Source organism: Podarcis vaucheri (assembly GCF_965113315.1).
Source record: "Podarcis vaucheri genome assembly, chromosome: 2".
Taxonomy (NCBI): Eukaryota; Metazoa; Chordata; class Lepidosauria; order Squamata; family Lacertidae; genus Podarcis; species Podarcis vaucheri.
Window position 1 is genome coordinate 2,575,440 of NC_138760.1, and position 27,741 is coordinate 2,603,180.

General features: G+C 42.5%; 1 protein-coding gene across 9 annotated transcripts in view; it reads right to left on the bottom strand.

Moving 5' to 3' along the window:
• The window catches only part of LOC309524510 (uncharacterized protein), an 83,225-nt gene that overhangs the window by 48,547 nt on the left and 6,937 nt on the right, over window positions 1-27,741 (bottom strand). For 4 of the 9 annotated variants that reach the window (XM_082209083.1, XM_082209081.1, XM_082209085.1 and 1 more), the window contains 4 exons: window positions 27,371-27,403; window positions 26,020-26,052; window positions 24,520-24,645; window positions 20,677-20,829 (listed from right to left, as the gene is read on the bottom strand). In XM_082209083.1, coding sequence (XP_082065209.1) covers window positions 24,527-24,645; window positions 26,020-26,052; window positions 27,371-27,403 — 185 coding nt within the window. In that variant the 3' untranslated portion in view covers window positions 20,677-20,829; window positions 24,520-24,526. Of the gene's footprint in view, window positions 1-20,575; window positions 20,830-24,519; window positions 24,646-26,019; window positions 26,053-27,370; window positions 27,404-27,741 lie in introns of those variants that run through there. The other 5 variants (XM_082209082.1, XM_082209080.1, XM_082209087.1 and 2 more) reach the window with 2 other exon arrangements.

Genomic DNA, 27,741 nt, shown 5'->3' on the forward strand with positions numbered 1-27,741 from the left:
TTTGTGATTCTTGATGTCAGATTTATGTCCGTTTATTCTTTGGCGTAAGGTTTGGCCTGTTTGTCCAATATAGAGAGCTGAAGGACACTGTTGGCATTTGATGGCATACACAATGTTAGACGATGAGCAATTAAATAGTCCCGAGATGGTATGTATGATGTTGTTGGGGCCAGTAATGGTGTTGTCCGGGTGTATGTGGCAGCAAAGTTGGCATCTGGGTTTGTTGAAGGCTCTGGTGCCAGTGTCCGTGTTAAGTCTGGTTGTAGTATTATTGTGGGTTAGGAGTCTCCTGTCGTCTCCTGGACAATGACAGTTCTCTTTCTCAAGCTCTGGGAGGAAGACCTTTCATTGCCTACAGACAGCCACCCAATCTCCTAGGACATTCTATACAAGATCTCAAAGTAGCTGTTTTACTACAAAGGAATTTCAGAAATAGACTGGAAAGTGAAGCTGCTGAATTGCAACTCATTACCAAACTTAAAACCATGGAGAGACCTGGTCTGAACAAAGACATTGGATTCTTATCTCATTATACATGACTAAACCATTTCTCACCTTCTCACCCCTTGCCTTTTCCTGTAAGACATATTACAGTCGTTAAGAGTCGTCAATATGCTCATCTCAGCTATCTGCCAATCTCCCATTCCCACCACCCTTCTGAGTAATACCCCTCCCCACCTTCTCACTATATAGAAGGATCTGGCAACTTCTGTTTCAGTGTATCTGAAGAAGTGTGCATGCACACGAAAGCTCATACCAAGAACTAACTTAGTTGGTCTTTAAGGTGCTACTGGAAGGAATTTTTTTATTTTGACTATGGCAGACCAACACGGCTACCTATCTGTAACTACAACCTATAAAACACTCTTAAAGCAACAACTAAAAAATGAGCTAAACATCACAATTAAAGCAAAAGTAATATTATAAGATTAACAAACCAATACAGCATTTATAATCTATAAAATAATATCAACAGCATTAACAAAATAGCAACCCAAAAATAAGCTAAGAACTGTTAAGTTCATACACACATTCTCCACGCCCCCAGGGCTTATAATCTTTCACTCTGTTCAGCTCAATAACATACACATGATGCCCTTCTAAAGGTTCATGAATGAGACTGTGTACATAACCATACATTAAAGTACATTTGAAGCACACACACCCAAGAATCCTGGGAACTGTATTTTACCTATCAGAGAGCTACAATTCCCAGCACCCTTTAATAAACTACATTTCCTGGGACTCTTTGTTTGGGTGCGCACACGCTCAAAATGTGCTTTAAATGTATGGTGTGTGTGTGCAGTCCAAACTTTAGCCTATCTTACTTCATGTTTGAGAAGGCAGACCCAGCAAATAACGGAAATTGCAGAAATCACTTACCAGCATAGGCACCCGGAGCAGAGATGCTCTCTGAGAAGGGGTCCAGTGAAGAGCTGAAAGCCAGAACCAAGAGCTGCATCATTACAGCTATAGGAGTTCCTAAATCATTTGGCCATTTCTCTCCTAGGACCTAGCCGGAACATCACAGACAACTAAGTCCCACTCAGCAAACAGTGGCACCACCAGGGCTGGTGCTGCATTAGGCAGAGCAAGGCAGCTGCCTCAGGCAGCAGATGCCAAGCTGCAGGGGACGGATAGAGCTCTGAGTGCCGCATGGCTACCCCGGGACCCCTACACTAGCCTCCTGTCCTCTAGTGCAGTGGAGGATACCGTCCATTCACTAGTACAGTGGTGCCTCGTAAGACAAAATTAATCCGTTCTGCGAGTCTCTTCGTCTTGCGGTTTTTTTCGTCTTGCGAAGCACGGCTATTAGCGGCTTAGCGGCTTAGCGGCTTAGCGGCTATTAACGGCTTAGCAGCTTTAAGAAAAAGGAAACAAACTCGCAAGAACTTGCAAGATGTTTCGTCTTGCGAAGCAAGCCCATAGGGAAATTTGTCTTGCGGAACGACTAAAAAAACGGAAAACTCTTTCATCTAGCGAGTTTTTCGTCTTGCGAGGCATTCGTCTTGCAGGGCACCACTGTATTGAAGGAAAATCCCAGTCCAATTGGCTTCCGTATGTTCCTTGGGAGAGAGCAACATCTTGTCCTTCACCTCAGGCAGCAAAATGTCTTGAACTGGCCCTGATTGCCTTAAGTGCTAACCTCCAGTTCACAGATCTGAAGCCCTACAGTCCAGGAAATCCACAAATGACAATGCCAGTACTGTGTGTGGAGTGAAACTCTACACCAGGTGTGAGGAACCTTTAGTCTTCCAGATATTGCTGAACTACAACTCCCATCAGGCCCAGTAAACATGGCCAATGGCCAGGGATGGTGGGAGTTGTAGTTCAGCAACATCTGGAGGGCCAAAGGTTCCCCTTACCTGCTCCAGACAGTCGCTCTATCCTGAGTTCAAAAGTTCTAAAACCTGGGTGGGACCAAGGAAGAGCACCCCTTTGGAAGCCACACTTCCATAGTGCAACAGTTACTGAAATGAAAAAGGAACATTAGAAATCAAGGCAGAAGCTCTTGCATTAGCCCCAGTAAAACTAGTGCAATTAACTGAGTGTGATTAGGAATCTATAGTTCTCCAGATGTTGCTGTACCACAACTCCCATCATCTTCGACCATTAGCTATGTTGGCTGGGGCTGATGGGAGTTTGAGCCCAAGAACCACATGTTCTTTATCCCTGTTGCAAAATATGTGCATATCTAAAAATGCTCCTGATTCTTGAAATCAAAATATAACTTCTGACAATGTCATGATCCTTTCAGGCAGTGACCTCCTCCATGACCTCTCTCAGGTAGACTCACCTGCATTCCTGCAGCCAGCTCTCAATCTTATTGGATGAGCTCCCTGTTGGAAACAAAGAAAAAATGCTAGGGCTCCACAGACTGGATAAGTTACTGTGATGATCCACTTCTCTGCTGGGGCCAAATGCAGCCATCTAAGGCTTGTTAGCCAGCCTCTCAGCAAACCACAAACTTGACATGAGCCAACAGTGTGACGCGGCAGCTAAAAAAGCCAATGCAATTCTGGGCTGCATCAATAGGAGTATAGCATCTAGATCAAGGGAAGTAATAGTGCCACTGTATTCTGCTCTGGTCAGACCACACCTGGAGTACTGTGTCCAGTTCTGGGCACCACAATTCAAGAAGGACACTGACAAACTGGAACGTGTCCAGAGGAGGGCAACCAAAATGGTCAAAGGCCTGGAAACGATGCCTTATGAGGAACGGCTAAGGGAGCTGGGCATGTTTAGCCTGGAGAAGAGGAGGTTAAGGGGTGATATGATAGCCATGTTCAAATATATAAAAGGATGTCACATAGAGGAGGGGGAAAGGTTGTTTTCTGCTGCTTCGGAGAAGCGGACATGGAGCAATGGATCCAAACTACAAGAAAGAAGATTCCACCTAAACATTAGGAAGAACTTCCTGACAGTAAGAGCTGTTCGACAGTGGAATTTTCTGCCAAGGAGTGTGGTGGAGTCTCCTACTTTGGAGGTCTTTGAGCAGAGGCTTGACAACCATATGTCAGGAGTGCTCTGGTGGTGTTTCCTGCTTGGCAGGGGTTGGACTCGATGGCCCTTGTGGTCTCTTCCAACTCTATGATTCTATGATTCTATGATTCTATGATTCTATGATTCTATGATTCTATGATTCTATGATTCTATGATTCTAGGATGCCTGATGTCGCCACTACATAGGCAGTAGCAAAAGAAGAGGAGAATGAGGAAGAGGAAGAACACCTGAAAGTGAGTAATGGAATGAATGTGGTTTAAACATATGAATAATTAAATGAACTCATTATTTGGTAGTCATTATGGCCCTGTGAGCCCTTATTGCTGCTGAACAGCTGCATAGCAGTGGAGGGTGCAATTTGCATAGAAGCAGGAGGAAGAATGCTTAACCCTTCCCTTCTCTGCAGCTTTAGCTCTACAACCACCTCCTCTAGCAGCTTTCCCTCCAGCTATCTGATTGCTTTTCCTTAAAAAATATGTGTATATATACACACATCAAATATACAATAAAAAATAAAAAACATACATACATACATTAAAAAGGAAAAAGAAAAAGACCTCCAAAACAAACATTTTCTAATACACTTCTACGTAAGGAGTACAAGCCGCCTCTGACTGCTTTTCTACATGGTTGCCTGCTGTGCTGGACCTCTTTTCTCCATGCTCAAGGAATAAGAGCTCACCATTCTAAAACTAAGTTAGAACAACCCTGTGTTAGCTGTTGGCATAAAAAATGACATGTATGGAAGGGGGGATTTGCAGAAGAGAAGCAGTAGATAGATAGATAGATAGATAGATGATAGATAGATAGATAGATAGATAGATAATGCTTTATTCGGCTATAAGCCCACAAGGTAAAAACCAATCAATAAATAAAATAGCATTTTACATTCTAAAATATCAACTAAAATATTTCAACGCATACTCTCCTTCACATTACATACACTCTCTAGATGTACCATATTGTGGCCTTGATTATAAAGATGGTGGATAGAGTTTACTAGATTTTAATAGTCATGCAGCATTCCATGAAGTCTTTTATATGAAAGAACTGAATTCAGGAATTTGGCAACCTGTAATGTTCTATAGGGACGCGGGTGGCGCTGTGGGCTAAAGCCTCAACGCCTAGGGCTTGCCGATCGAAAGGTCGGCGGTTCGAATCCCCGCGGCGGGGTGCGCTCCCGCTGCTCGGTCCCAGCGCCTGCCCACCTAGCAGTTCGAAAGCACCCCCGGGGGCAAGTAGATAAATAGGTACCGCTTACCAGCGGGAAGGTAAACGGCGTTCCGTGTGCGGCTCTGGCTCGCCAGAGCAGCGATGTCACGCTGGCCACGTGACCCGGAAGTGTCCCCGGACAGCGCTGGCCCCCGGCCAATAGATGTGAGATGGGCGCACAAACCCCACAGTCTGTCAAGACTGGCCCGTTCGGGCAGGGGTACCTTTACCTTTAATGTTCTATAAGAGTCAATGTCCTGGAGTAGACAGGCTAGATGTGATTCAGGTGGTTTAGCAAGAGTTTCCAAAATGATTGAGCTCAGAATCCTTGATCGGGGAACAATATATAAAGGACAATTAAACAAGATATGATGAAGGGATTCTATTGATTTGTTGTCACATGCGCATAAAACAGAGGTTTTACCATTAGAAAATCTATTGCTAAGCACATTTGAGGGGAACACATTAAATCTGGCTCTAACAAAAGCGAATCTATGTGACGCAACCGATAAGGTAGACAAATATCGAGGTATCCGGGGCATAAATGTAATGCCCTGGTTTATCGGGGAACATGTACCTCCACCTGTAGTAAGATTTTGTTGCAAATCAACCTCCTCCAATCTTTGTTTGATGACCTTTTTTGCTGTAATTAGATCTAAATTTAGTATATCGGAAGGAGAGATTCCATATGTCAACAGTTTGGAATGGATTTTTGTTGCCCATGGGCTGGTAAATTCATCTCTCCAAAGACACTGAATAAGATGGTAATTGGGCAATTTATGCCAAAGGGACAGCCAGTAATTAAAAGCATGTCTCCACATCAGGATCTCTAAGGAGGGGGTCTTAAGTTCTAAGCAAATAGCAGAATTGCTTACACGGGTAGTTTCAAAAGGCGTCTGAGAAAAAGATTTTGCAATGTCACCAGAGGCATGAGTTTTACAAAAGCGCCCCATAAAGGGACCGCATAGGCCATAGTTGCAACCACTTTTGCACTATAAATTTTTAAGGCAGATGGAACATGCATAGCCCCCTCTGTAAAGAAAAAGCGTAATAGAGCGTAGATAAGGGCTTTGCCCTTATTTTGTAAGTATGTGATATGCGCCTTCCATCCCATATTATGCTGGAAGTAAATTTCTAGATACTGAAATTTGTGGACTTGTTCAATTGGCTTCCCCTCGAGTTCCCACCTATACAATTTACGACTCTTGGAAAAAATTAGGACTTTAGATTTGGAATGGTTAATAGTAAGTAAATTTGTTTGGCAATATAACGAGAAGATCTTAAAGGCCCTCCTCAAACCGATTCTTGAATATGAGAGGATCACCGCATCGTCCGCGTACAATAGTAAGGGGCAGCGATAGTCTGCAAGCCTGGGTGCATGAATGGTGGTTTGGGCCTCAACTAGGGGAGGTCTCATATCACTAATACAGAGGTTAAAGAGATAGGGGGCAAGAATGCACCCTTGTCATACCCCCTTATTTATTGGTATAGAGTTTGTGAGATCGCCCTCGGGTGTTAACCTCACCCTCGCGGCCGTCCCTTCATGTAATTTGATCATAAGCCACAACAGCCTTTTATCTATGCCCCACTTTGCCAATTTTTCCCATAGCAGCTCTCTAGAGATACTGTCAAAAGCCACCTTCAGATCTATAAAAGTGGCACATAAAAGACCATGAGGGGGGGGGGGAGAATACTTCCGCGCCAAATGATATAGAATTAGTGCTTGGTCAATAGAAGCACAATTTGGTCTAAACCCGGCCTGTTCATGGCCTATCAGATTGGAATCTTCGGCCCATTGGGTTAGTCTAGTTAGCAAGAAGCGAGTGTAGATTTTTCCGATGATTGATAATAAACTGATATTACGATAGTTTCCTGGGTCCTCTGGTGGTCCTATGTTACATATAGGAATTATGATGGACTCCTTCCATGATCTTGGTATCTGGCCCGTGGCATTAATTGCATCAAAAACTTTTGCAAGAATTTTGGCCCACCATGCTGGGTGTTGTTTAATAGCTTCCGCCAGGATCAGATCGGGCCCTGGTGCTTTATCAGTTTTCAGTTTAGCAATTAAATCTACTATTTCCTCCGGGTCCGTATCTGGCCATATGGGCAAGTGACATGAAAGAGTATCAGAATGAATGTTAGAGATAGCTGTCTGGGAGAAATATTTTCTTAAAAATTGTTCCCATGTCGGGGCTGGTATAACCGCCAATGGGTATTTCCTTGATCTTTTGTTGATTAAATTCCAAAAACCACGAGAGCTGCGAAGCTTAGAGGCAGCAATCAGCGCTTGCCAACGTCTTAGGTGCCATTCATGCTTGGCTGACTTCTGTGCCTGTTTGTAAGCAATTTTGGCCTGCAAGTACTCTGGGGGAAGAGTTTCAGCTCCAGAAGATTTATATCTCTTGTAGATACAACAGAGAGAGAGTCTAGCTTGCTTACATTTGGAGTCATACCAAGGTGCACCGAACCTGGGTTGATCTTGGTTAACCAGGTGAGTCGGTATTGTAAAGAAGCTAGTTAAATCTACAGAGAGGTGGGAGAACCACTCCAATATCCTATTTGGTTCAGACAACTCCTCCACTGAAACACTAAGGGGTTCGGAGATATTCCTCTGGAAGAATTCTGCGTATTTTGGGGCCTGTTTCATAGACCATTTAATGCTTCTTACTTGTGTTGCGGCATTTAAACCTACATGGATTGGGTGTGAGCCGCTAACCGGGTGCCAGTCAAGCGTTAGCTTGACCGCTAGAGGTAGGTGGTCACTGGATTGAACATTGTCTACTTTGAAATAAAAGCAGTTTGAGAATAGGTCTTCTGAAACTAGAAGGTAGTCTAGGACACTATTTGATGTTGTTCCCAAATGAGTGAATTCTCCTGGCACGTCTGGAGGACAATTGCCATTCAAAATGTTCAAATTCATACGAATGGCCAATTGATAAAGAAGGACTCCCGCCTCATTCACTCTGATGTCCTTAGATCTTCTTGATGTAAAAGAGATTAAATCAGATTTTGGATAGGGGGGAGGTACCCACCACTTGGCCTTGATTATCCCCTCCCAATTGGTGGCTGTACGTGCATTAAAGTCACCACCCATTATCGATGGAATATTAGGGTACATAATATAGCATGCCAATAAATGATCTTCCAGAGAGTCCCATCTATAATGAAGGTCTGATATAAGACCACCTGGAGGAAGATAAACATTGGTGATTAATAGGGAGAATTTTTCGCTTGAAATCAGACCTGTAAAGGCAAAAGGAGGAAAAGGCTGAACTAGCAAGAGTTTAGCGCTCATTTTAAGCGATATGGCGATTGCAAGACCACCTCTGGACTGGCCACCTTTTTGGGAGGGACTAGCTGGAAGTGATATCAGTTCAAAGCCATTTATATCTATTTTATCTTCTTCCCATGTTTCTTGCAAAAGGATTATCTGAAAAGAGTTTATATAGGACAGAAATTCGGGATCTAATCTTTTCCTTTTCCAGCCCGCAATATTCCAATTTAAGACTGCTAGCTGGGGACTTCTGTGTTGTTCTTTTAACAGTCAAAGCGAAGGAGGGGCAGACTCTCTGGAAGAGACAGAAGATGTAACAAAAAAGTCAGTTATTTTACATTGGGAAGATGGTAACTGTGGCGGACCCTCCAAATTAAAATTTTTAACAATTTGGTTCCACTGTTGTAACACCGAGGTTGATCTACTAGAAGTAGATCCCTGAACAGGAAATCTCTTCATTTCGAAATTCTTTGTACAACTTGACAGAGAAATACCCAGAGAGGGAGAAATTAAGTCCGTCGGGGGAAACCCACTAGCAGATTTATCATCAGGCATTAGGATGATTTTATTGATGCGTCCCATCGGGTCTTCAATCGTTTCCGGCGACGGGTCCCGAGGTATAACATTCACATTTTCCTTTAAAGAAAGTAGATGAGGGGGCATCACGGGGGCGGTAATTGCGGAAGACTCTCTCAGGGGCATCACTTGTGGACTACTTCTATATCTGGTCGAAACTGGAGAAGATTCTAGCTCTGGCATAGATGAGTGAGTTAAAGAGGGATTTGAGTCAAGCAAGGAAATCAGAGTTTCATCCTTAGGTGTGCTAGTCGATGGATGTAGATGAAGGTTAAGTGAGGATGGCAGAGCCTGGTCGTCTTGTGGAGTAGGACTGGGGGCAGAAACAACTTGAAGATTTGAGTCTTGCAGGGTGGTTTTTGTTTTCAAAGTGGGGCTGAGCTGAAGAAGATTGACCACTTCTGTCCGATGAGCCCCAGTAGGGTTATTTGAAGCATCGTTAGTATCTTCCCCTCTGTGTTGGACTTGCAAAAGCTGAGATTTAAGCGTGTCAAATCTTTGCTTCATCACCGACTGTTCTTTCGGAGGGAGGGCTCTGAACGAATCAATAAGTTCCCTTTCATCAAGGGCAGTCTGTAGGTTTCCGTCCTCATATATGGGTGTTTGAGAGGATATTGAGATTGGTCGAGAATGGTACGCTGCAGGATCATCACAGTGGGGCCTGACAGTATTTTGAAGTAAGGCGGAGTCTCTTGTCCTAATGTCCTCACCGCCAGGGCACCTATTTAGAAGGGGTTTGATCTTGCTATCTGCAAAAACCCTCGTTGCTACTATATCGGCCATGGACAAAAGCGTTTTCCGCCTAGCAATAATAGATGGTATCTTTTCAGAGTGGAACATGAGTATCACCTTCAGGAAGTTGGCCTGTCGGAACAGGGGCATCACCGCATATAAGTCAATCTGGTGTTTCTTAATTTTTAAGAGTTTGCTTAAACAGTCTTTAGGCTTCCGGAGGCGGCGCGAAACGAGTAATGGCGGTCCTCTTTGCGCTGCGAAGAGGGGCTCCGCAGAAAAGGGTCGTTCGCTGCGGCAAAGCGACGACCCATTAAGAAAAACTACGAGCAGAGTGAGCTCGTGGCCGTGGGATCCGGCGGGCACCTAGAGCGACCCCCAAAACGAAGAAGGGACCCCGTAAGGGGCTCCGGAAGCGCGGAGGGGAAGCGGTGCTGTGGATTCATCGCTCTTTCTGCGGGAGTGAAGCCGCGCGGCTGTTGCGGATGAGCGCCGACCTTTCTTCCTTTTACATTGGATTACAAACCAACTACTCGTGAGTAAGATTTACTCAAAATTGGATTACAAATTTACGAATTTGGCTGAAAGCGGGAGGCGAGAAAAAGGAAGTCCGTCTCCCGAGGATGCTAGTGATCAAAAGCAAAGATTTGACAAGCTGGAAGCAGTGCGGAGAGATTTTAAAGTGAGACATCATACGTTCGGAAAAGTTGGAAACTGAAGCAGGCAAGTTACCTTTATTTCCTTGCTATTTTCTGTACCCTATCTGGGGACTTTCTCCTCTGCCGGACTTTTTTAAATTTTAAAGACTTTAAAACCCCCAGTCCCGGACTTGCAGTGGGACAAAAGGCTACTTTGCGGATACACTTATAAATTTGAAATGGACACTTAGAGGCATTACTGTTGGATACAATTAAACAACTGTACTTTTGCACCTTTTAAGAAGCTTATGGCAACATTGTGAGAGCTCTGCTAGAGGGAAAAGGTCTTTTCCAAGGATCAGCGTTAATTTACTTAACTTAAGGAACTTTAATGGCGTCTGAAACTTTGTTTCTTCTTCCCTGAATTGCAACTTACTCCCTCTAGTGGAACTTGGGACTTACAATTTCCTGAGAACTAACTTTGCTTTGTTTTTCTGTGGTTGGATTGTTTACGCTTGTGCCTGCCTTTCTCATGAAACTTTTGACAGCCTGACCTTGAATCCAAAGACAGGTGTGGAATGAGCGATAAAGTAAAAACAAGAGCTGCGTCGAAGGCAGGGAAAGGCAAACTGACACAAACAACCCTGTTTTCTCAGGGACGCAGATCTTCAGTCCCTGCTGTTTTACAGACTGCACCCTCGCCAACAACACCAGCTGAAGAAGCTGAACAACCAATAGGTGAGGATATGGCATCTGGAGGATCTAACACTCTTTTAGAGGAAATGTTACAACAATTCGCAATTTTGAACAAAAAAGTGGATGATCAAACTGCAAAAATTGACTTAGCCACATCTTCAATTACCAAACTTTCGGAACAGGTGGCTAAGCATTCACAGGATATTGGAAACTTAAACGACGTAACATCTGAAAATCGAAAATTGGCGGAGGCTGCGATTGGGAAAGCAGAGGCCGCAGCCAAAGGAGTGGAGGAATTGAAAGGAGAGGTAAGACCGCTCCACAAACATATCACAGACCAGCAGGCCTACCTGTCTTTGGTGGAACTGCGAAACAGGGAAAATAACCTGAGATTACGCTCTATCCCAGAGATTGAGAAAGAGGATTTGACCGGCTTTCTAACGGCAGAATTTTCCAAATTCTGGGGTATAAATCAAGACACAGATTTCAAAATAACGACTGCATTTAGATTGGGAAGAGTCGCTGGGAAGGACAGGCCTAGAGACTGTTTGATTATTTTAAGGACTAAACAGGAGAGAGACAAGCTACTTGATTTACACTTCAATAAAGCACTTGTGATCCAGGATAGAAGAGCACAAATTTACAAAGATATTCCCAAACAATTACTGGATCTAAGAGCCAACTACACTGACCTAACTGGACTTCTGAGAGGTAACGGAATACCTTACAGGTGGGAGTTTCCACAAGGCGTCTTATTTAAATACAAAGGAAAGAAGATAAAAATCAAAACGAAAGAGGATTGCCAGAAGTTCCTACACGATCACGGAGAAGACCTACAGAAAGGAGCAGCTATTTGGCCACCACCAGAGTCTGGGAAAGAGTTACCACCTTCGGACTCGGACAAAAAAGAAGACACCCCACAAGACTAACAACAGATTGATACAAGATGTCTCTGCAGCTGTATAGTTGGAACATTAATGGCGCGAATTCCCCAGAAAAACGCAAACGGATCTTCCATATCCTAAAGAAAGAGAACTCGGACATAATTTGTTTGCAAGAAACCCATGTGACAAGGGCTCACAGGAAGGTGTTAACAAATAAAAGATTAGGCCAAGAATTTATCTCATCAGATAGAGTCAAGAAGAGAGGCGTGGTGATTTACGCCAAAGAGACTCTTTCACCGAAATTTTTGTTTAAAGATGAACAAGGAAGAATCCTGGCTATTGAGATTTCGACCCAAGGAGAGAAAATTTTGATATTAGGAATTTATGCACCAAACGAGGGGAAATCAGAATTTTATAAGAAGCTGCATGAGACATTATTGGACTATCTGGACTATTCGAACATCATTATGATGGGAGATATGAATGGGGTTGTCTCTACCTTTATGGATAAGTCACAGAACCAGAATTTGACTAAAGATGGAAGACTACCAAAAACTTTCTTTGAACTAACTGACAATATGGATTTAATTGACTCATGGAGGACGAGAAACCCCCTTGGTAAAGAAGGAACTTTCTTTTCTGAGGCCCACCTGTCATGGACAAGGATCGACCAAATTTGGACAACTAGAGGGCTGGCACCTAAGACCACAAAAATAGAAATCTGCCCAAAGACTTGCTCCGACCATAATGCTTTGAAAATGGAAATGAGATTTACTACTGCCGACTCCTTCAGATGGAAAATGAATGACAACCTGCTAAGAGATCAAGAGATTGTAAAGAAGGCCCAAAAAGCTTTAAAGGATTATTTTGAAATCAACTTGAACACCTCGGTGGAAAAAAGAATAATCTGGGACGCGAGCAAAGCTGTTATGAGAGGGTTTCTGATACAACAGAATACGATTAAGAAAAAACTCTGGAATGGTAAAAAGGACAAGATATTGGAGAAGATAAGGGACGGCGAGAAAAAATTAAGATTAAACCCAAAATCCAAAGAGACCTTAAGAGAAATTAAATTCCACCAGTCACAATATGCGCAACTGATCAACCAAGAAGTGGAATGGAGAATTAAACAAATGAAACAAAGATCATTTGAATCGGCGAATAAATGTGGGAAACTGCTAGCTTGGCAGTTGAAAAAGAGACAAAAATTAAACTATGTTACCAATCTAGAAGTTGAAGGAAAGAACATCCAGAAACCGGGAGAAATTAGAAAGTGTTTCCAGAAATATTTTAAAAAATTGTATACACAAGGACCCGAGGATGTAACCGAGATAGAACAATTCTTGAAAGAAAATGGTCTTCCAGAAATATCTCAAGAGAAGAGATCAACCTTGAATTGTAAAATAACACAACAGGAAATCGAGGATGCCATTCAGAATATGCAGCTGGGCAAATCTCCAGGACCTGATGGACTTACCTCCAAGTATTATAGGACGCTAAAAGACTATTTGATACAACCACTAGAGGAGGTTTGTAACCAGATTATGGGGGGAGGGAAGGCACCAGATACGTGGAAAGAAGCATTCATCACATTGATACCCAAAGTGGAAACTGAAAAAACTCAACTTAAGAACTACCGTCCCATCTCACTCCTAAATGTGGATTACAAAATATTTGCGGATATTTTGGCCAACAGATTTAAAAAAGTATTAAATGAGATAATCCATAAAGACCAGGCCGGCTTTCTCCCAGGTAGACATTTGTTTGACAATACCAGGAACATTATTGATATCTTGGAACTTTTACAAACAAATATTAACACTAAAGCAGTATTGATCTTTATAGATGCGGAGAAGGCCTTTGACAACATTTCCTGGAAATTTATGAAGAAAAATTTGGAAGGGATGGGAGTGGGAAGGGGGTTTGAGAATGGAATAGAAGCAATCTATTCAGAACAAAAAGCTAAGTTGATAGTGAACAATGTGGTGACAGAAGAACTTCATATTGAGAAAGGAACACGACAGGGGTGCCCCCTATCCCCTTTATTGTTTATTTCAGTCCTGGAGGTTTTGCTGAACATGATAAGGGAGGATCGGCAGGTACAAGGAATACGGGTCGGAGCGAAACAATATAAACTGAAAGCATTTGCAGATGACCTGGTTTTAACACTACAGGAGCCAGAAGCCAGTACAAAAAGAGTTTTAGAACTGATCCAGAAATTTGGTTGGGTGGCGGGTTTTAAGTTGAACAAGCAAAAAACTAAAGTCTTAGGGAAAAACTTGACGGCCATGGAAACAGAAGGGTTTCAGAAAGAGACAGAACTAAATATTGTTAAGAAAGTGAAATACCTGGGGGTCAATCTGTCTTCTAAGAATTTGAATCTATTTAAAGATAATTATGAGAAATGTTGGTTAGAAGTTAAAAAAGATTTAGAAATTTGGTCAAGACTGAAACTATCCTTGTTAGGCCGAATTGCAGCTATAAAGATGAACGTTTTGCCAAAGATGTTGTTTCTGTTTCAAGCCTTGCAGATTGTGGACAGAGTGGAATGTTTTGGAAAGTGGCAGAAGGACATTTCTAGGTTTGTCTGGCAGGGCAAAAAGCCCCGAATAAAGTTTAAGATATTAACTGATGCAAAAGAGAGAGGGGGGTTTGCCCTGCCGGACCTAAGGTTATACTATGAAGCGGCAGCCTTCTGCTGGATGAAAGATTGGATTCTATTAGAAAACACTGATGTCCTAGATCTGGAAGGCTTTAACAATTCGTCAGGTTGGCATGCGTATTTGTGGTATGACAAGGGTAAATCATATGGAATGTTTAAAAACCATATTGTCAGAAAAGCAATATATATGGTCTGGAAAAAATACAAAGACTTATTGGAAAGTAAAACTCCGAGGTGGATCTCACCAATAGAGGCCAAAGCTCGGAAAACAACCAATATGGAGGCTTATTGGCCGAAATATTGGGAAATAATAGAAAATATTGAAGGTAACTGGAGATTGCAGAGCTTTGAAAAATTAAAGGATAAGGTGCAAAATTGGCTGCATTATGCCCAAATTAATGAGGTTTTCAAGTTAGACAAAAAAACAGGTTTCCAGGTGGAAAAATCGAAACTTGAGACAGAGTTGCTTGAACCAAAGACCAAGTTATTATCCAGAATGTATAACTTGCTGCTTAAATGGAACACTCAAGATGAGACAGTTAAATCAGCAATGATAAAATGGGCTCAGGACATTGGTTATAATATTATGTCTGATGACTGGGAAAGGTTATGGACCACCGGTATGAAGTTTACTGCATGTAATGCTTTGAAAGAAAACATTATGAAAATGGTATACAGGTGGTACATGACCCCGGTTAAGTTAGCTAAGATTTACCATCTGTCCGATAACAAATGTTGGAAATGCAAGGAAGCTGAGGGAACATTCTTTCACCTCTGGTGGACCTGCCCAAGACTGAAGGCCTTCTGGGAAATGATCTATAATGAGTTAAAAAAGGTGTTTAAGTACACTTTTCCCAAGAAACCAGAGGCCTTCCTTCTGGGCATTGTCGGCCAGAAGGTGTCTAAAAAGGATAGAACCTTTTTTATGTACGCTACAACAGCAGCAAGAATTCTTATCGCTAAGCATTGGAAGACCCAAGATTTGCCCACACTGGAGGACTGGCACACGCAACTGATGAACTACATGGAATTAGCCGAGATGACTGCAAGGATCCGAGACTTGGGAGAAGAAGCAATGGAGGAGGACTGGAAAAAATTTAAAGACTATTTGCAAAAGTATTATAAGTTATATGAAACATAAGATGTCGTGTGATTGGGAATCTAGCCCCAGTAACAAAATTTAATTATTTATGAAATTTGATAAGATTTATGAAAGAACCAAGGTTTAAATGGGTAAAAACGATATTATGGTATATTGCTTAGAGTATATGTTGATCAAGAGGTTTAAACTTAAATTGTAATTGAAAATAGAAAGAAACACACGAAATAAGGATATAATTTGCTGATAAATTTATTGTCAAGAAATGCATTCTGCGAGGGATGGGGGAAGTCCAATGGAAATTTGAAATGAGTTATCGAAATGGTTGTGTTTTTCTTTTTCCTTTTTTTTTTCTTGTCTTTTTTTCTTTTTATCTCTTTGTTATTTCTGCAAAAAATGTAATAAAAATTATTATAAAAAAAAAAAAAATAAACAGTCTTTAGCCTCATCTAGCGATGACCATCTTCCTATTTCCGACCTCCTGACCGAAAGGCAACTTTTCTTGGGTTGCAGAGTTAATATCTGATTATTCAGTTGGGAATTTAAGATATATTTAATTTTAGTCTCCTTTCTTTTATCTGAATTAGGCAATAAGTTTTTGACCCCACAAACTGAAGATTGTGTTGCTGATTCAAGTTTTTCGACTTTCAGCAGGATATTAGATAATTGTGAGGATACCTGGTGCAGCCTTTTAAAGATACAGTGAAGGGTCTTAATAACTAAGTGTAACTGCACACAACTGGGGAACTCCCCCGTATCAGATGTTAAACCATCATCCTGTGATGAGAGTTTTTCCATATTCTCCTTTACAGGTTTTACTTTTGAAAAATTTTGAGTCGTCAGAGTTGGAGTGGCTTCTAAATCACTTAGAGGAAGGAAGCGATTTTGGGTTTCCACCCCAAGGCAATGCTCGGCATTGTCACTCCCTCTTCTATTCCGGTGTGTCACCAACCTTGATAGTTTTAGTTTAGGGGATGATAGGGGCTCGTCAAAGTCTCTCAAGTGTTTGTTCTGACCCATACTTTCCTCAGGCCAAGGATTATACGATTCTTAAAAACGATTCTTAAAAACATAACATTTAAACACCACACTGCGTCTTCCTCTTAAGTCCTTTCTCCAATTAGGATAATGGCGTTCACTTCTCTTTTAGCAGCCGAGGCCAGCCCACTGATAAGAGAGAAACGAGGAGCAGTCTGCAGCAATCTGGAGCAGGGCCAAATCTCTCAGAAAGTTGCCATAGCATGTAGCTGCAGCAATTATAAAATGCTTCAAAGACTGACTAGGTCAGTTAAGATAAAATATAAAAGATTAAAAGAAGATTAAAAGAAATCCGAAGAGCACCGGTAAGTGCGTCTTACCTCGGCGCCATCTTAGCTCCTCAGGAAGCTCCTGATCTGAGTGGCAGCTGATTCTGATGAATGAAGATGCTGCCTTGGAGTCCTGCAGCCCACAGTCTTTTTTCCCTCTCCTCCTTCCTTTTTTAATGGGTTTCTGTATCATCTTACTGGTTTGTTATATTTTGGTTGGGCTAATAAAGGTATTGCCCCAATATGGATGAAAGATTTCATAGTAAGTTTAACTTAGTAGATTTGTAGGGTGCCAGTGTGCACATTTTGGGGATGGAAGCAGTGCAGTATTAAGTGGTACAATGTTCAAAGAGGGCAACTTAATGGGAGACGATACAGCAGTGGTCTTTACTCCTTACAGATTTTGCATTAACTCTATGCCATTGTTAAACAGTTTTGCATTTGTATCGCACATTTTGACTCAAAAATAAGGTTGTGAAAGTTTGAGGTCAAATTTCTGAAACATGGACCCACTCAAAAAGTCTCCAGATTTCACATTTTTATTTTAGCTCTCATAGAATCATAGAATCATAGAGCTGGAAGAGACCACATGGGCCATCGAGTCCAACCCCCTGCCAAGCAGGAAACACCATCAGAGCACTGCTGACATATGGTTGTCAAGCCTCTGCTTAAAGACCTCCAAAGTAGGAGACTCCACCACACTCCTTGGCAGAAAATTCCACTGTTGAACAGCTCTTACTGTCAGGAAGTTCTTCCTAATGTTTAGGTGGAATCTTCTTTCTTGTAGTTTGGATCCATTGCTCCGTGTCCGCTTCTCTGGAGCAGCAGAAAACAACCTTTCTCCCTCCTCTATGTGACATCCTTTTATATATTTGAACATGGCTATCATATCACCCCTTAACCTCCTCTTCTCCAGGCTAAACATGCCCAGCTCCCTTAGCCGTTCCTCATAAGGCATCGTTTCCAGGCCTTTGACCATTTTGGTTGCCCTCCTCTGGACACGTTCCAGTTTGTCAGTGTCCTTCTTGAATTGTGGTGCCCAGAACTGGACACAGTACTCCAGGTGTGGTCTGACCAGAGCAGAATACAGTGGCACTATTACTTCCCTTGATCTAGATGCTATACTCCTATTGATGCAGCCCAGAATTGCATTGGCTTTTTTAGCTGCCGCGTCACACTGTTGGCTCATGTCAAGTTTGTGGTCAACCAAGACTCCTAGATCCTTTTCACATGTACTGCTCTCAAGCCAGGTGTCACCCATCTTGTATTTGTGCCTCTCGTTTTTTTTGCCCAAGTGCAATACTTTACATTTCTCCCTGTTAAAATTCATCTTGTTTATTTTTGCCCAGTTCTCTAATCTGTCAAGGTCGTTTTGAAGTGTGATCCTGTCCTCTGGGGTGTTAGCCACCCCTCCCAGTTTGGTGTCATCTGCAAATTTGATCAGGATGCCCTTGAGTCCATCATCCAAGTCGTTGATAAAGATGTTGAATAAGACCGGGCCCAAGACAGAACCCTGTGGCACCCCACTAGTCACTCTTCTCCAGGATGAAGAGGAACCATTGATGAGCACCCTTTGGGTTCGGTCAGTCAGCCAGTTACAAATCCACTGAGTGGTAGCATAGTCAAGACCGCATTTTACCAGCTTCTTTACAAGAATATCATAGGGCACCTTGTCAAATGCCTTGCTGAAATCAAGGTAGGCTACATCCACTGCGTTCCCTTCATCTACCAGGCTTGTAATTCTGTCAAAAAACGAGATCAGGTTAGTCTGACATGACTTATTTTTCAGAAATCCATGCTGACTATTGGTGATCACAGCATTCCTTTCTAGGTGCTCACAGACTGTTTGCTTAATGATCTGCTCCAGAATCTTCCCTGCTATTGATGTCAGACTGACTGGGCGGTAATTATTTGGGTCCTCTCTTTCCCCCTTTTTGAAAATAGGGACAACATTTGCCCTCCTCCAGTCTGCCGGGACTTCGCCTGTTCTCCAGGAATTCTCAAAGATGACTGCCAGTGGTTCTGAGATCACATCTGCCAGTTCTTTTAATACTCTTGGATGCAGTTCATCTGGCCCTGGAGACTTGAATACATCTAAACTAGCCAAATATTCTTGTACTATCTCCTTAGTTATTCTGGGCTGTGTTTCCTTTGCTGAATCATTTGCTCCAAATTCTTCAGGTCGGGCATTGTTTTCTTTATCGGAGAAGACTGAGGCAAAGAAGGCATTGAGTAGTTCAGCCCTTTCTGTGTCCCCTGTTTGCATTTCACCATCTTCTCCTCTGAGTGACCCCATTGTTTCTTTGTTCTTCCTTTTGCTACGAACATACCCATAAAAGCCTTTTTTGTTGCTTTTAACCTCTCTAGCAAGCCTGAGTTCATTCTGTGCTTTAGCTTTTCTGACTTTGTGTCTACACGTGCTGGCTATTTGTTTGAATTCCTCTTTGGTGGTTTTCCCCCTTTTCCATTTTTTGTACACATCCTTTTTTAATCTTAATTCAGTTAAAAGTTCTTTAGATAGCCACCCTGGCTTCTTTAGGCACCTTCCATGTTTCCGTCTCATTGGTATTGCCTGACGTTGTGCTTTTAGTATCTCCCTCTTAACAAACTCCCAGCCATCATGAACACCCTTTCCTTTTAGTATTGTTGTCCATGGGATCTCACCCAGCACTTCCCTAAGTTTTATGAAGTCTATTGATGCAGCCCAGAATTGCATTGGCTTTTTTAGCTGCCGCGTCACACTGTTGGCTCATGTCAAGTTTGTGGTCAACCAAGACTCCTAGATCCTTTTCACATGTACTGCTCTCAAGCCAGGTGTCACCCATCTTGTATTTGTGCCTCTCATTTTTTTTGCCCAAGTGCAATACTTTACATTTCTCCCTGTTAAAATTCATTTTGTTTGTTTTGGCCCAGTTCTCTAATCTGTCAAGGTCGTTTTGAAGTGTGATCCTGTCCTCTGGGGTGTTAGCCACCCCTCCCAGTTTAGTGTCATCTGCAAATTTGATCAGGATGCCCTTGAGTCCATCATCCAAGTCGTTGATAAAGATGTTGAATAAGACCGGGCCCAAGACAGAACCCTGTGGCACCCCACTAGTCACTCTTCTCCAGGATGAAGAGGAACCATTGATGAGCACCCTTTGGGTTCGGTCAGTCAGCCAGTTACAAATCCACTGAGTGGTAGCATAGTCAAGACCGCATTTTACCAGCTTCTTTACAAGAATATCATGGGGCACCTTGTCAAATGCCTTGATGAAATCAAGGTAGGCTACATCCACTGCGTTCCCTTCATCTACCAGGCTTGTAATTCTGTCAAAAAACGAGATCAGGTTAGTCTGACATGACTTATTTTTCAGGAATCAATGCTGACTATTGGTGATCACAGCATTCCTTTCTAGGTGCTCACAGACTGTTTGCTTAATGATCTGCTCCAGAATCTTCCCTGCTATTGATGTCAGACTGACTGGGCGGTAATTATTTGGGTCCTCTCTTTCCCCCTTTTTGAAAATAGGGACAACATTTGCCCTCCTCCAGTCTGCCGGGACTTCGCCTGTTCTCCAGGAATTCTCAAAGATGACTGCCAGTGGTTCTGAGATCACATCTGCCACTTCTTTTAATACTCTTGGATGCAGTTCATCTGGCCCTGGAGACTTGAATACATCTAAACTAGCCAAGTATTCTTGTACTATCTCCTTAGTTATTCTGGGCTGTGTTTCCTTTGCTGAATCATTTGCTCCAAATTCTTCAGGTCGGGCATGGTTTTCTTTATCGGAGAAGACTGAGGCAAAGAAGGCATTGAGGAGTTCAGCCCTTTCTGTGTCCCCTGTTTGCATTTCACCATCTTCTCCTCTGAGTGACCCCACTGTTTCTTTGTTCTTCCTTTTGCTACGAACATACCCATAAAAGCCTTTTTTGTTGCTTTTAACCTCTCTAGCAAGCCTGAGTTCATTCTGTGCTTTAGCTTTTCTGACTCTCAACTACATGCTAAACCTTATCTAAAAGCTCATCTGAGCCGGCGACTCTATGATTTGTATTTTGCACAGTGCAGAAGACACAAAGCACACACTGCTTGAATCATGGATCAAATGTAGTTGTTTAGTCAATGCTTGAGTTTATTTCCTCTGAATGGTGAGATGGTGACAACACACAACCTTATATCACTGGAATCAGGCTATTCCCTTGCTTTTCTTATAATGGGACCACGATGTGGCCACAGGTGGTGTGTTACAGGATGGATGCAATTCCTGAAACAGAAAGAGATTTTAAAGTTGGAGCAGTTGGAGCCAAGAGCCAGATCAAGGCAAGTGAGCGTCCTTGCAGAGCTGAGATGAGTTCAAATTAACCTTTAAAAGAAAACAAAAAACTCAGGGTCTGTCCCTTGGAGGCAACTTTTTAAGAATCCCAGAAGTTTGGGACTTCTGGGTCAAGCGCCATCGACTAATGGCGGATTCCCTCTGAGCTCCGGAGGGAATCGGCTCCATAGAGGACGGGTCTTGCCGCGGCGGTGATGCGGGGACCCTCAGAAACCACAGGCGCTGAAGCCTGTGGACTTGGTGACTCAGCGGGCACCATTTGCGCCCCCCGACCCGCGAAGGAGCCTTTTTAAAGGCTGCGGAGCGGGGGACGGGGAATGGCGTGGTGCTGAGAGTAGACCGCTTCTTCTACGGAGTGAAGCCGCATGCCATGGCCGGAGAGCGCTGACTTCTTTCTTTGATCATTTGGACTCTAAAAGCAACAACCCGTGAGTAATACGGAAATTGGAACTAAAAAAATTTTTTTTTGAATCTGGCATGATCGGGGGAGGCGCTAAAAAGAAGTCCGTCTCCCCGTCATGTAGACAAATTAAAGCAAGAATTGGATAACTAAGGTCGAGAGATCACTTTTCATAGGATAAAAATTATTAATTTCACAACTTGGCAGTATAAGTATCTTGCTGGAGGATAAGAGTTGATGTTTAAGAGCTGAAGTGCAACCCCCCAGGATCCGGGAGTGATCCACGAGAGAGCCTGTTGAGGAGACATAAAGAGTTTGACAGCTGTCAAACGAGCTGTCAAAGTTGGAAAAATTTGGTTTCTGTTATTTCTGCTGGTTATTTTTGCTACATTTTGATTTTAAATTGTTGAAAACAAAGAAGAAACAGAAACAAATTAACTTGACTGTTGGATTAAAGTTGGAAGGAATATTAAGTAACTAGAATCCCTCTAGAGGGGGTTCTGAGACATTACAATGGCTGCAGGTGGAAAAATACAGGCTGAGCTGGATAGAATGTTTTTTCTCTTGGGAAAGTTGCAAGGTCAGAGTGAAGCTTTGGCTACAAATGTTACAACTTTGAATTATAAAGTAAACAAACTTGCTGATGGTGTCAAGGACTTGACCCAAGAAACCTATGCAGCTGAACAAGAAGAGACATGTGCTGTTTCAGAGGAGTGGGAAGGAGGAGCTGAAATCCTGCAGATGAAAAAGGAGAGCCAGAGGCCTGTAAAGATGGATTTTAAGAAAATCAAGACCTGGATGATGAGAATTTGGTCTGAATCAGAGAATGAAGATTGGAGGGATCTCCCTATGGATTACAAATTTGATCAAGGTGAAAGTTGGAGCTTTTGGGACATTTGGGACATTTGGACTTAAAAGGAACAAGAAACAAGATTTGGGCTCCACCTTTGAATATGGAGGTCTGGTTGGAGGAAACATAGACCCTATTGGGACAGAGCTTCTCCGAGACTCGATGTCCAATATAAAGGACTACCAACAAAACCGGCAGAGAGGGACTGAGAGAGATTTGAGGGCCTCGGATGTGAGATCTCCAGGCTGATAACTGATAGACTGAGGGGTATTTTTTGGGGATCGAAACCGGGAAAGGGGGGTGAGAGTTTTGGAATCCAAAGGATGTATAATTATATGTTTTCTTTTTGTTACTTTGTTTTGTAATTAATATAAAAATTGGGAAATTTGTGGAAGGGAACTTGGGTTGACCTTAGAAAAGGGTGTAAATGATGAGTATTGTTGTTTAAATTGAGGTTTATAAGTTAAAATTGGTTAATTAAGATGAATTAAGTATAATATTAACAAGGTAAAAGTTGGGGACAAGAACTTGCTGAGCTAACTATTGGAATCGGGATACAAGAAGGGGAGGTGAGGGGAAGTCAGGGAAAGATGTTAAGAAAATAATACTTGTTTGTGTTGTATTGTGTTGTGTTTGTCTGTGTTTTGGTGTTGGTTTTAAAAATTTGTGAAAATTCAATAAAAATGTATATTTTAAAAAAAAAGAATCCCAGAAGTTTGCTTCTAAACTAGCGTCGGGTAATGCCTATGAAAGCCCAATTATGGAAGAGGTGCACTAGAAGAGCGATGTGCAAGGAAGGAATGGCTTAAGCACATTATGGGCACCCCACAGGTCTCTGCTCCAAGCCACCTCCTCCTTAGAAAAAGCAGCTATTGAGGTTTGGTTACAGAGATTTACTTCCAAGTAAATTTGCTTAGAATTAGTCTGTAAGTAATGGCTGCGTCCTCTGACTGGCAGGTGATGGGTGCTTCCAGAAGGCTGTTTAGTGAGTGTCTGTTCTTGATTTGTATGTGCAAAATTCTTATGAGATTGTACAACATCACCATCTAGTGGTTGTTACCTCCAAGCATTCTCACTTTTCTTATCAGACTTTTTGCAGTAAGAAAAATGATAGAGAACTGCATGGCATAACAAGCCCAGGATGCAAATATTGTGTGAACAAATCAGGGTGGATGCTCAACAAACAACCAGTCTGGGAGTTCTCTGTGCAGTGGTGTAGTGGTTTGCTGGTGCCTGGGGGCCTGCACACGTGTGCACACAGCAGGGGGACAGAGTGCTGATAGTGAATGGAACCTGCAGTGCCAGCCCAGCCCTCACCACTGCTGCAACCACCCCTCCCCGGAGCCAAGCGGGGCCACACACCACTTCCTGCCCATCTACGCAGGGAGCCTGGCCAGTCAATGCAGCCCTTGGTGGGCGAATCCCCCTGATGCCCACAGGCGAGGTGAGGAGGACACAACGGCCATGTGCCCTTTGATCCCAGTCTCTCAAAGCGCCCTTCTCAGGCCACCCTGCCAACCCTGTACCACTATGTGAGCAGCACAGGGCTGGCAGGAAAGCATGAGAAGCCAAATGCACAGCACTGCACCGCCTTTAAAAATGTGCCCAGGGCCATTGTTCTGGCACACACACACACCCCATGCTATGCCACTGTTTCTATGTCCAAATTTGTTTTATTTCCCTCTTCCAAAAACATCATAAATTTTCAATGCTCTCTCCTTTGAAGTGAACATGTAAAGTCTGACTTTAATTCCCTACCATTCAGGGCATGGATAGAATGAAATGTAGAATTGACATCATCCAGCCATTTTATGTCTATTGGGAAGAAATACAGGAATCACCTTACACTGTTATGCTTATTTGAAATGGGATAGTTCATACTTCCTCGTTTCTGATGGTGAAAAGGCCACACCACTGATCTGCATTGATTAGCAGAGCTAGCTATGAATGAAAAGGAAATAATGGATTCGCCTGATACTTACTGAATGTAACTAGCCTCTATCTGTGTTAAAACGGAAAGTGGAGCTTTTGTTAGCATTCCATGGTTAACACCCTGTGCCACTGCCTGTTCTTCCTTTAAAACAGTGGTACCACATGCACAAAACTGCTCACTGTAAACACAGCCCTGTCAAACCTACAGCAGTGCATTGTAGACTGACTTCATAAACTGAAGGCAAGTAGAGATGGGCTGAGACAAGGCATGCAATGCATTAAATGTCGCCAGTTGCCATTAACCCCAACACTTTCAGGACTCTCCCCTTTGAGTATTTATGCCCTGGCAACTCTATCTACTTTAGATCCCCTGCCCTGCATCACCTCTCTCCAAGACCCATCTCTTTTCATTTTCTCTTTACTCTCTTCTTAAACTCACCATTTTCTTACTTTCCCCAAAATGACAAAGTCCACTTGTTCTTCATAGCACCAACTGATTCCAAACCTTTTGCTAAGATGTCAAACAAGGATGGAAGAAAACCTTTTCGACGGCCATGGGTGGTCTCTGGATTGGGAGGAAAATGAGAGCTCGTGAGCCACACCTTCTCTGGTTTTTCTTTCTTAAGAAGGTAAGAAGAGCCTGCTAGATCCTGTTCTCCTAGTGACCAACCAGACACTCCTGGGCAGCTTGCAAGCAGCACACAAGCCTTCTTGCCCCTTGTCATTCCCAGCAAGTGGCATTCTGAGGCAGGCTGCCTCTGATACTGGAGGCATTCCTTCCTTTGTACCTGTGTGTGTGCGTGTGTCAGCTCCCCAGACGACAGATCAAATGTTACTAGCACTAAGCCAAATGTTGCACTACTATTGGCACAATGTTATATGTTCACTTTATATATGAGCATTGCCTCTGTGGGCTGGTCTTCCAATTCTGTAAAAAAAAAAAGTTCTAGCCCATTTGTTCATTGCTTTGTGTTATTCGCTGTGGAGTCATATGAAGCACTGGATTTCTGAAGCAATGTTCTGCTTTGGACCCAAGGCAACATGAATCATGCAGTGACCCATTTTTCAAAGCACCAAAGTGTGATCAGAACGGAATCTTGCCTGTCAGATACATGGCCAACCATCACACCAAGTCACGAAAGCATATTTATAACAGTGGGTACCAAGCAGATGGTAGCTGTAGCCAGTTGATTGGAAAGGAGACCGAGTCCTACCCTCCCCAAGCAGATGATGGGAAATATCAAAGTTCATTATGCAAATCCTCTTTTCACTGCTATTGCTGGTGGACCTCAATGAGCAACGTCACCATGGTGCAATATTCTCATCTTGTGTAACCTGCCATGCACAAAGAGAACATACTTTCCCCATGTAGGATTGGGGTAACTTGTGCGGCACATGCTCATAGCACAGATATTCAGAATTAACTTTACTATACTCAAAGGGAGTTATTCCAGGTTAGATTCATAGCATTGCAGCCTAAGAACAATTCACAAAGCATGAACTAGCAACTTGCTTTGGGGAGATGGTGTGCTATTATAAAATCAAAAAGTCAAAATGGATCCCCATGATAACATATTTCCAGAATACAAATACCATAGCCAGCCGTACAGATCCATGAACACAGCACTAATAAAGTAGGAATGGTGGACAACATCCATCATCCTGAGCAGTAGCCATGCTAGCTGCGACTGCTGGGAGTTGGAGTCCACCAACATCTGGAGGGCCACTGGTTCCCCATCGCTGTCATAAAAGTAAATCGCTCCACAGGCTTATGATACACATTAGTTGTAGGAGGAGGGGAAGTTGTACCAGAAGTGGAGGGAGAGTTGTTATCTGGGATAGGGAAAGCAAATCATTCTCCTATCACCATGTTGCTGTGGATAAGTTGTGTGCTATGATTCAGATACTTGCTTAAATTGCTGGACCAAGAAGAACTCACCGTCACTGGTGGTGCTCGCTTCTGCAGAAGTCGCTGTAAATAAGAAGGCATGGCAACATGAAACAGAATTCCTCTAATATCCAGACACAGAGGGCAAAACTTCAACCATTCCTGCAAGAATTCTTCAGTTCTGAAGAATACTATTCCGTTTCCCCCCGACTTCCAATAAAAGAAACACACAATTATTTTACACCCACAGCTGAGTTTGCAGCTAAGCTTTTAGAATGGCAGGTGTTATGCAGTATGCTAGAAAGCACCGCCATTTGACTTCCAAAACGTTCAAAAACCAAAGTGCTGCTGCAGCCAATCAGAAGCCGCAGAAGCCCTGTTGGATGTTCAGCTTCCAAAAATAGTTCGCAAATCAGAACAGTCACTTCCAGGTTTTCTATGTTTGGGAGCCAAAACATTTGACTCAAAAAGGCATTTGAAAACCAAGCTACAACTGTAATTCCTCAGGCTCTTAAGAACTGTTACTTAGAGCACATTTGTAAGCATATACAGTCGTGCATTGGAAGTTGAACTCCTTGTGAGTCAAATGTTTTGTCTCCCGAATGTCACAAACCCAGAAGTGACTGTTCCAGTTTGCGAGCGATTTTTGGAAGCCGCACTTTGGTTTTTGAATGTTTTGGACTTCTGGAACTGTAAAGGAAAAACTGAAAATTTTTTTACACACAAGATATTAGGCAATCCAGGAATCAATGTTCTCTCCACAATTGTATTTAATTAATGTATAACATCGTTTTGAGAACTATCTATATGATTTACCAATCTGTTCACTTAGGAAGGCATTTGTGGCTCTGAGTTTTCAGACAATGCCCTCAGAGTATTTAGATGGTTGCTGCAGGAAAATTCTAGCAGAAAAGAGGCTTTCTCTACGTGGCACTCAAGCAACAGAAGACCTATACTGTTATGTACTCTACTGTCCTATGTACTCTGAGCTGAAACCTAAGTACATTTGTGAACTATTGTGTAAGATGCCTGATGTGGACTATCAAGTGAAGGTCACATATTTGCTGTCTGGCTCTGATAAGTTTGAGACAGACAACATGGCGAGATTCGTGGTTGCATCCCAAAAACTAAGAATGTGCATCAAAGACAATATAGCAAACTGTAAAATCTGATCAACGATGTAATATAGAAATTTATTTGTGTAGGTCTGCATTTCAAAGTATAGGTGTAAAAATTGGTTACCACCGTATTTAACAGTGTATCTATGCATATTCTGCACAATATCCATAGACTACTTATATTCCCTTTTTGGTTAAAATAACTAGGATGGTTGCAACAACAAATAAACTTTGACTTCGACTTTGAGATACTTCCTGAAATTGCTGGACCAAGAATAACTCACTGTCACTGGTGGTGCTCACTTCTGCAGAAGCTGCTGTGGATAAGAGGACATGGCAGTATGAAACAGAATTCCTCCAATACACAGAATAATACACAGTTCAATATTTGAATCTTTCCTGCAAAAAGTATTCTTTAATTTCCTCCCAACCTCCATTAAATGGCCAGTGTCAAAGAAAAATGGAATCCAAAATTGATTTTCAAAGATGAGGAGGGAAGATACATAGCAGTAGAAATTACAGCACAAGGGGGGAAATACTTGTTATTGGGAATTTATGCACCTAATGATGGCAAGGCAGAATTCTTTAAGAATTTGGAAACAAGGCTTATGGATCATTTGGATTACAAATTAATTCCAATGGGAGATTTGAATGG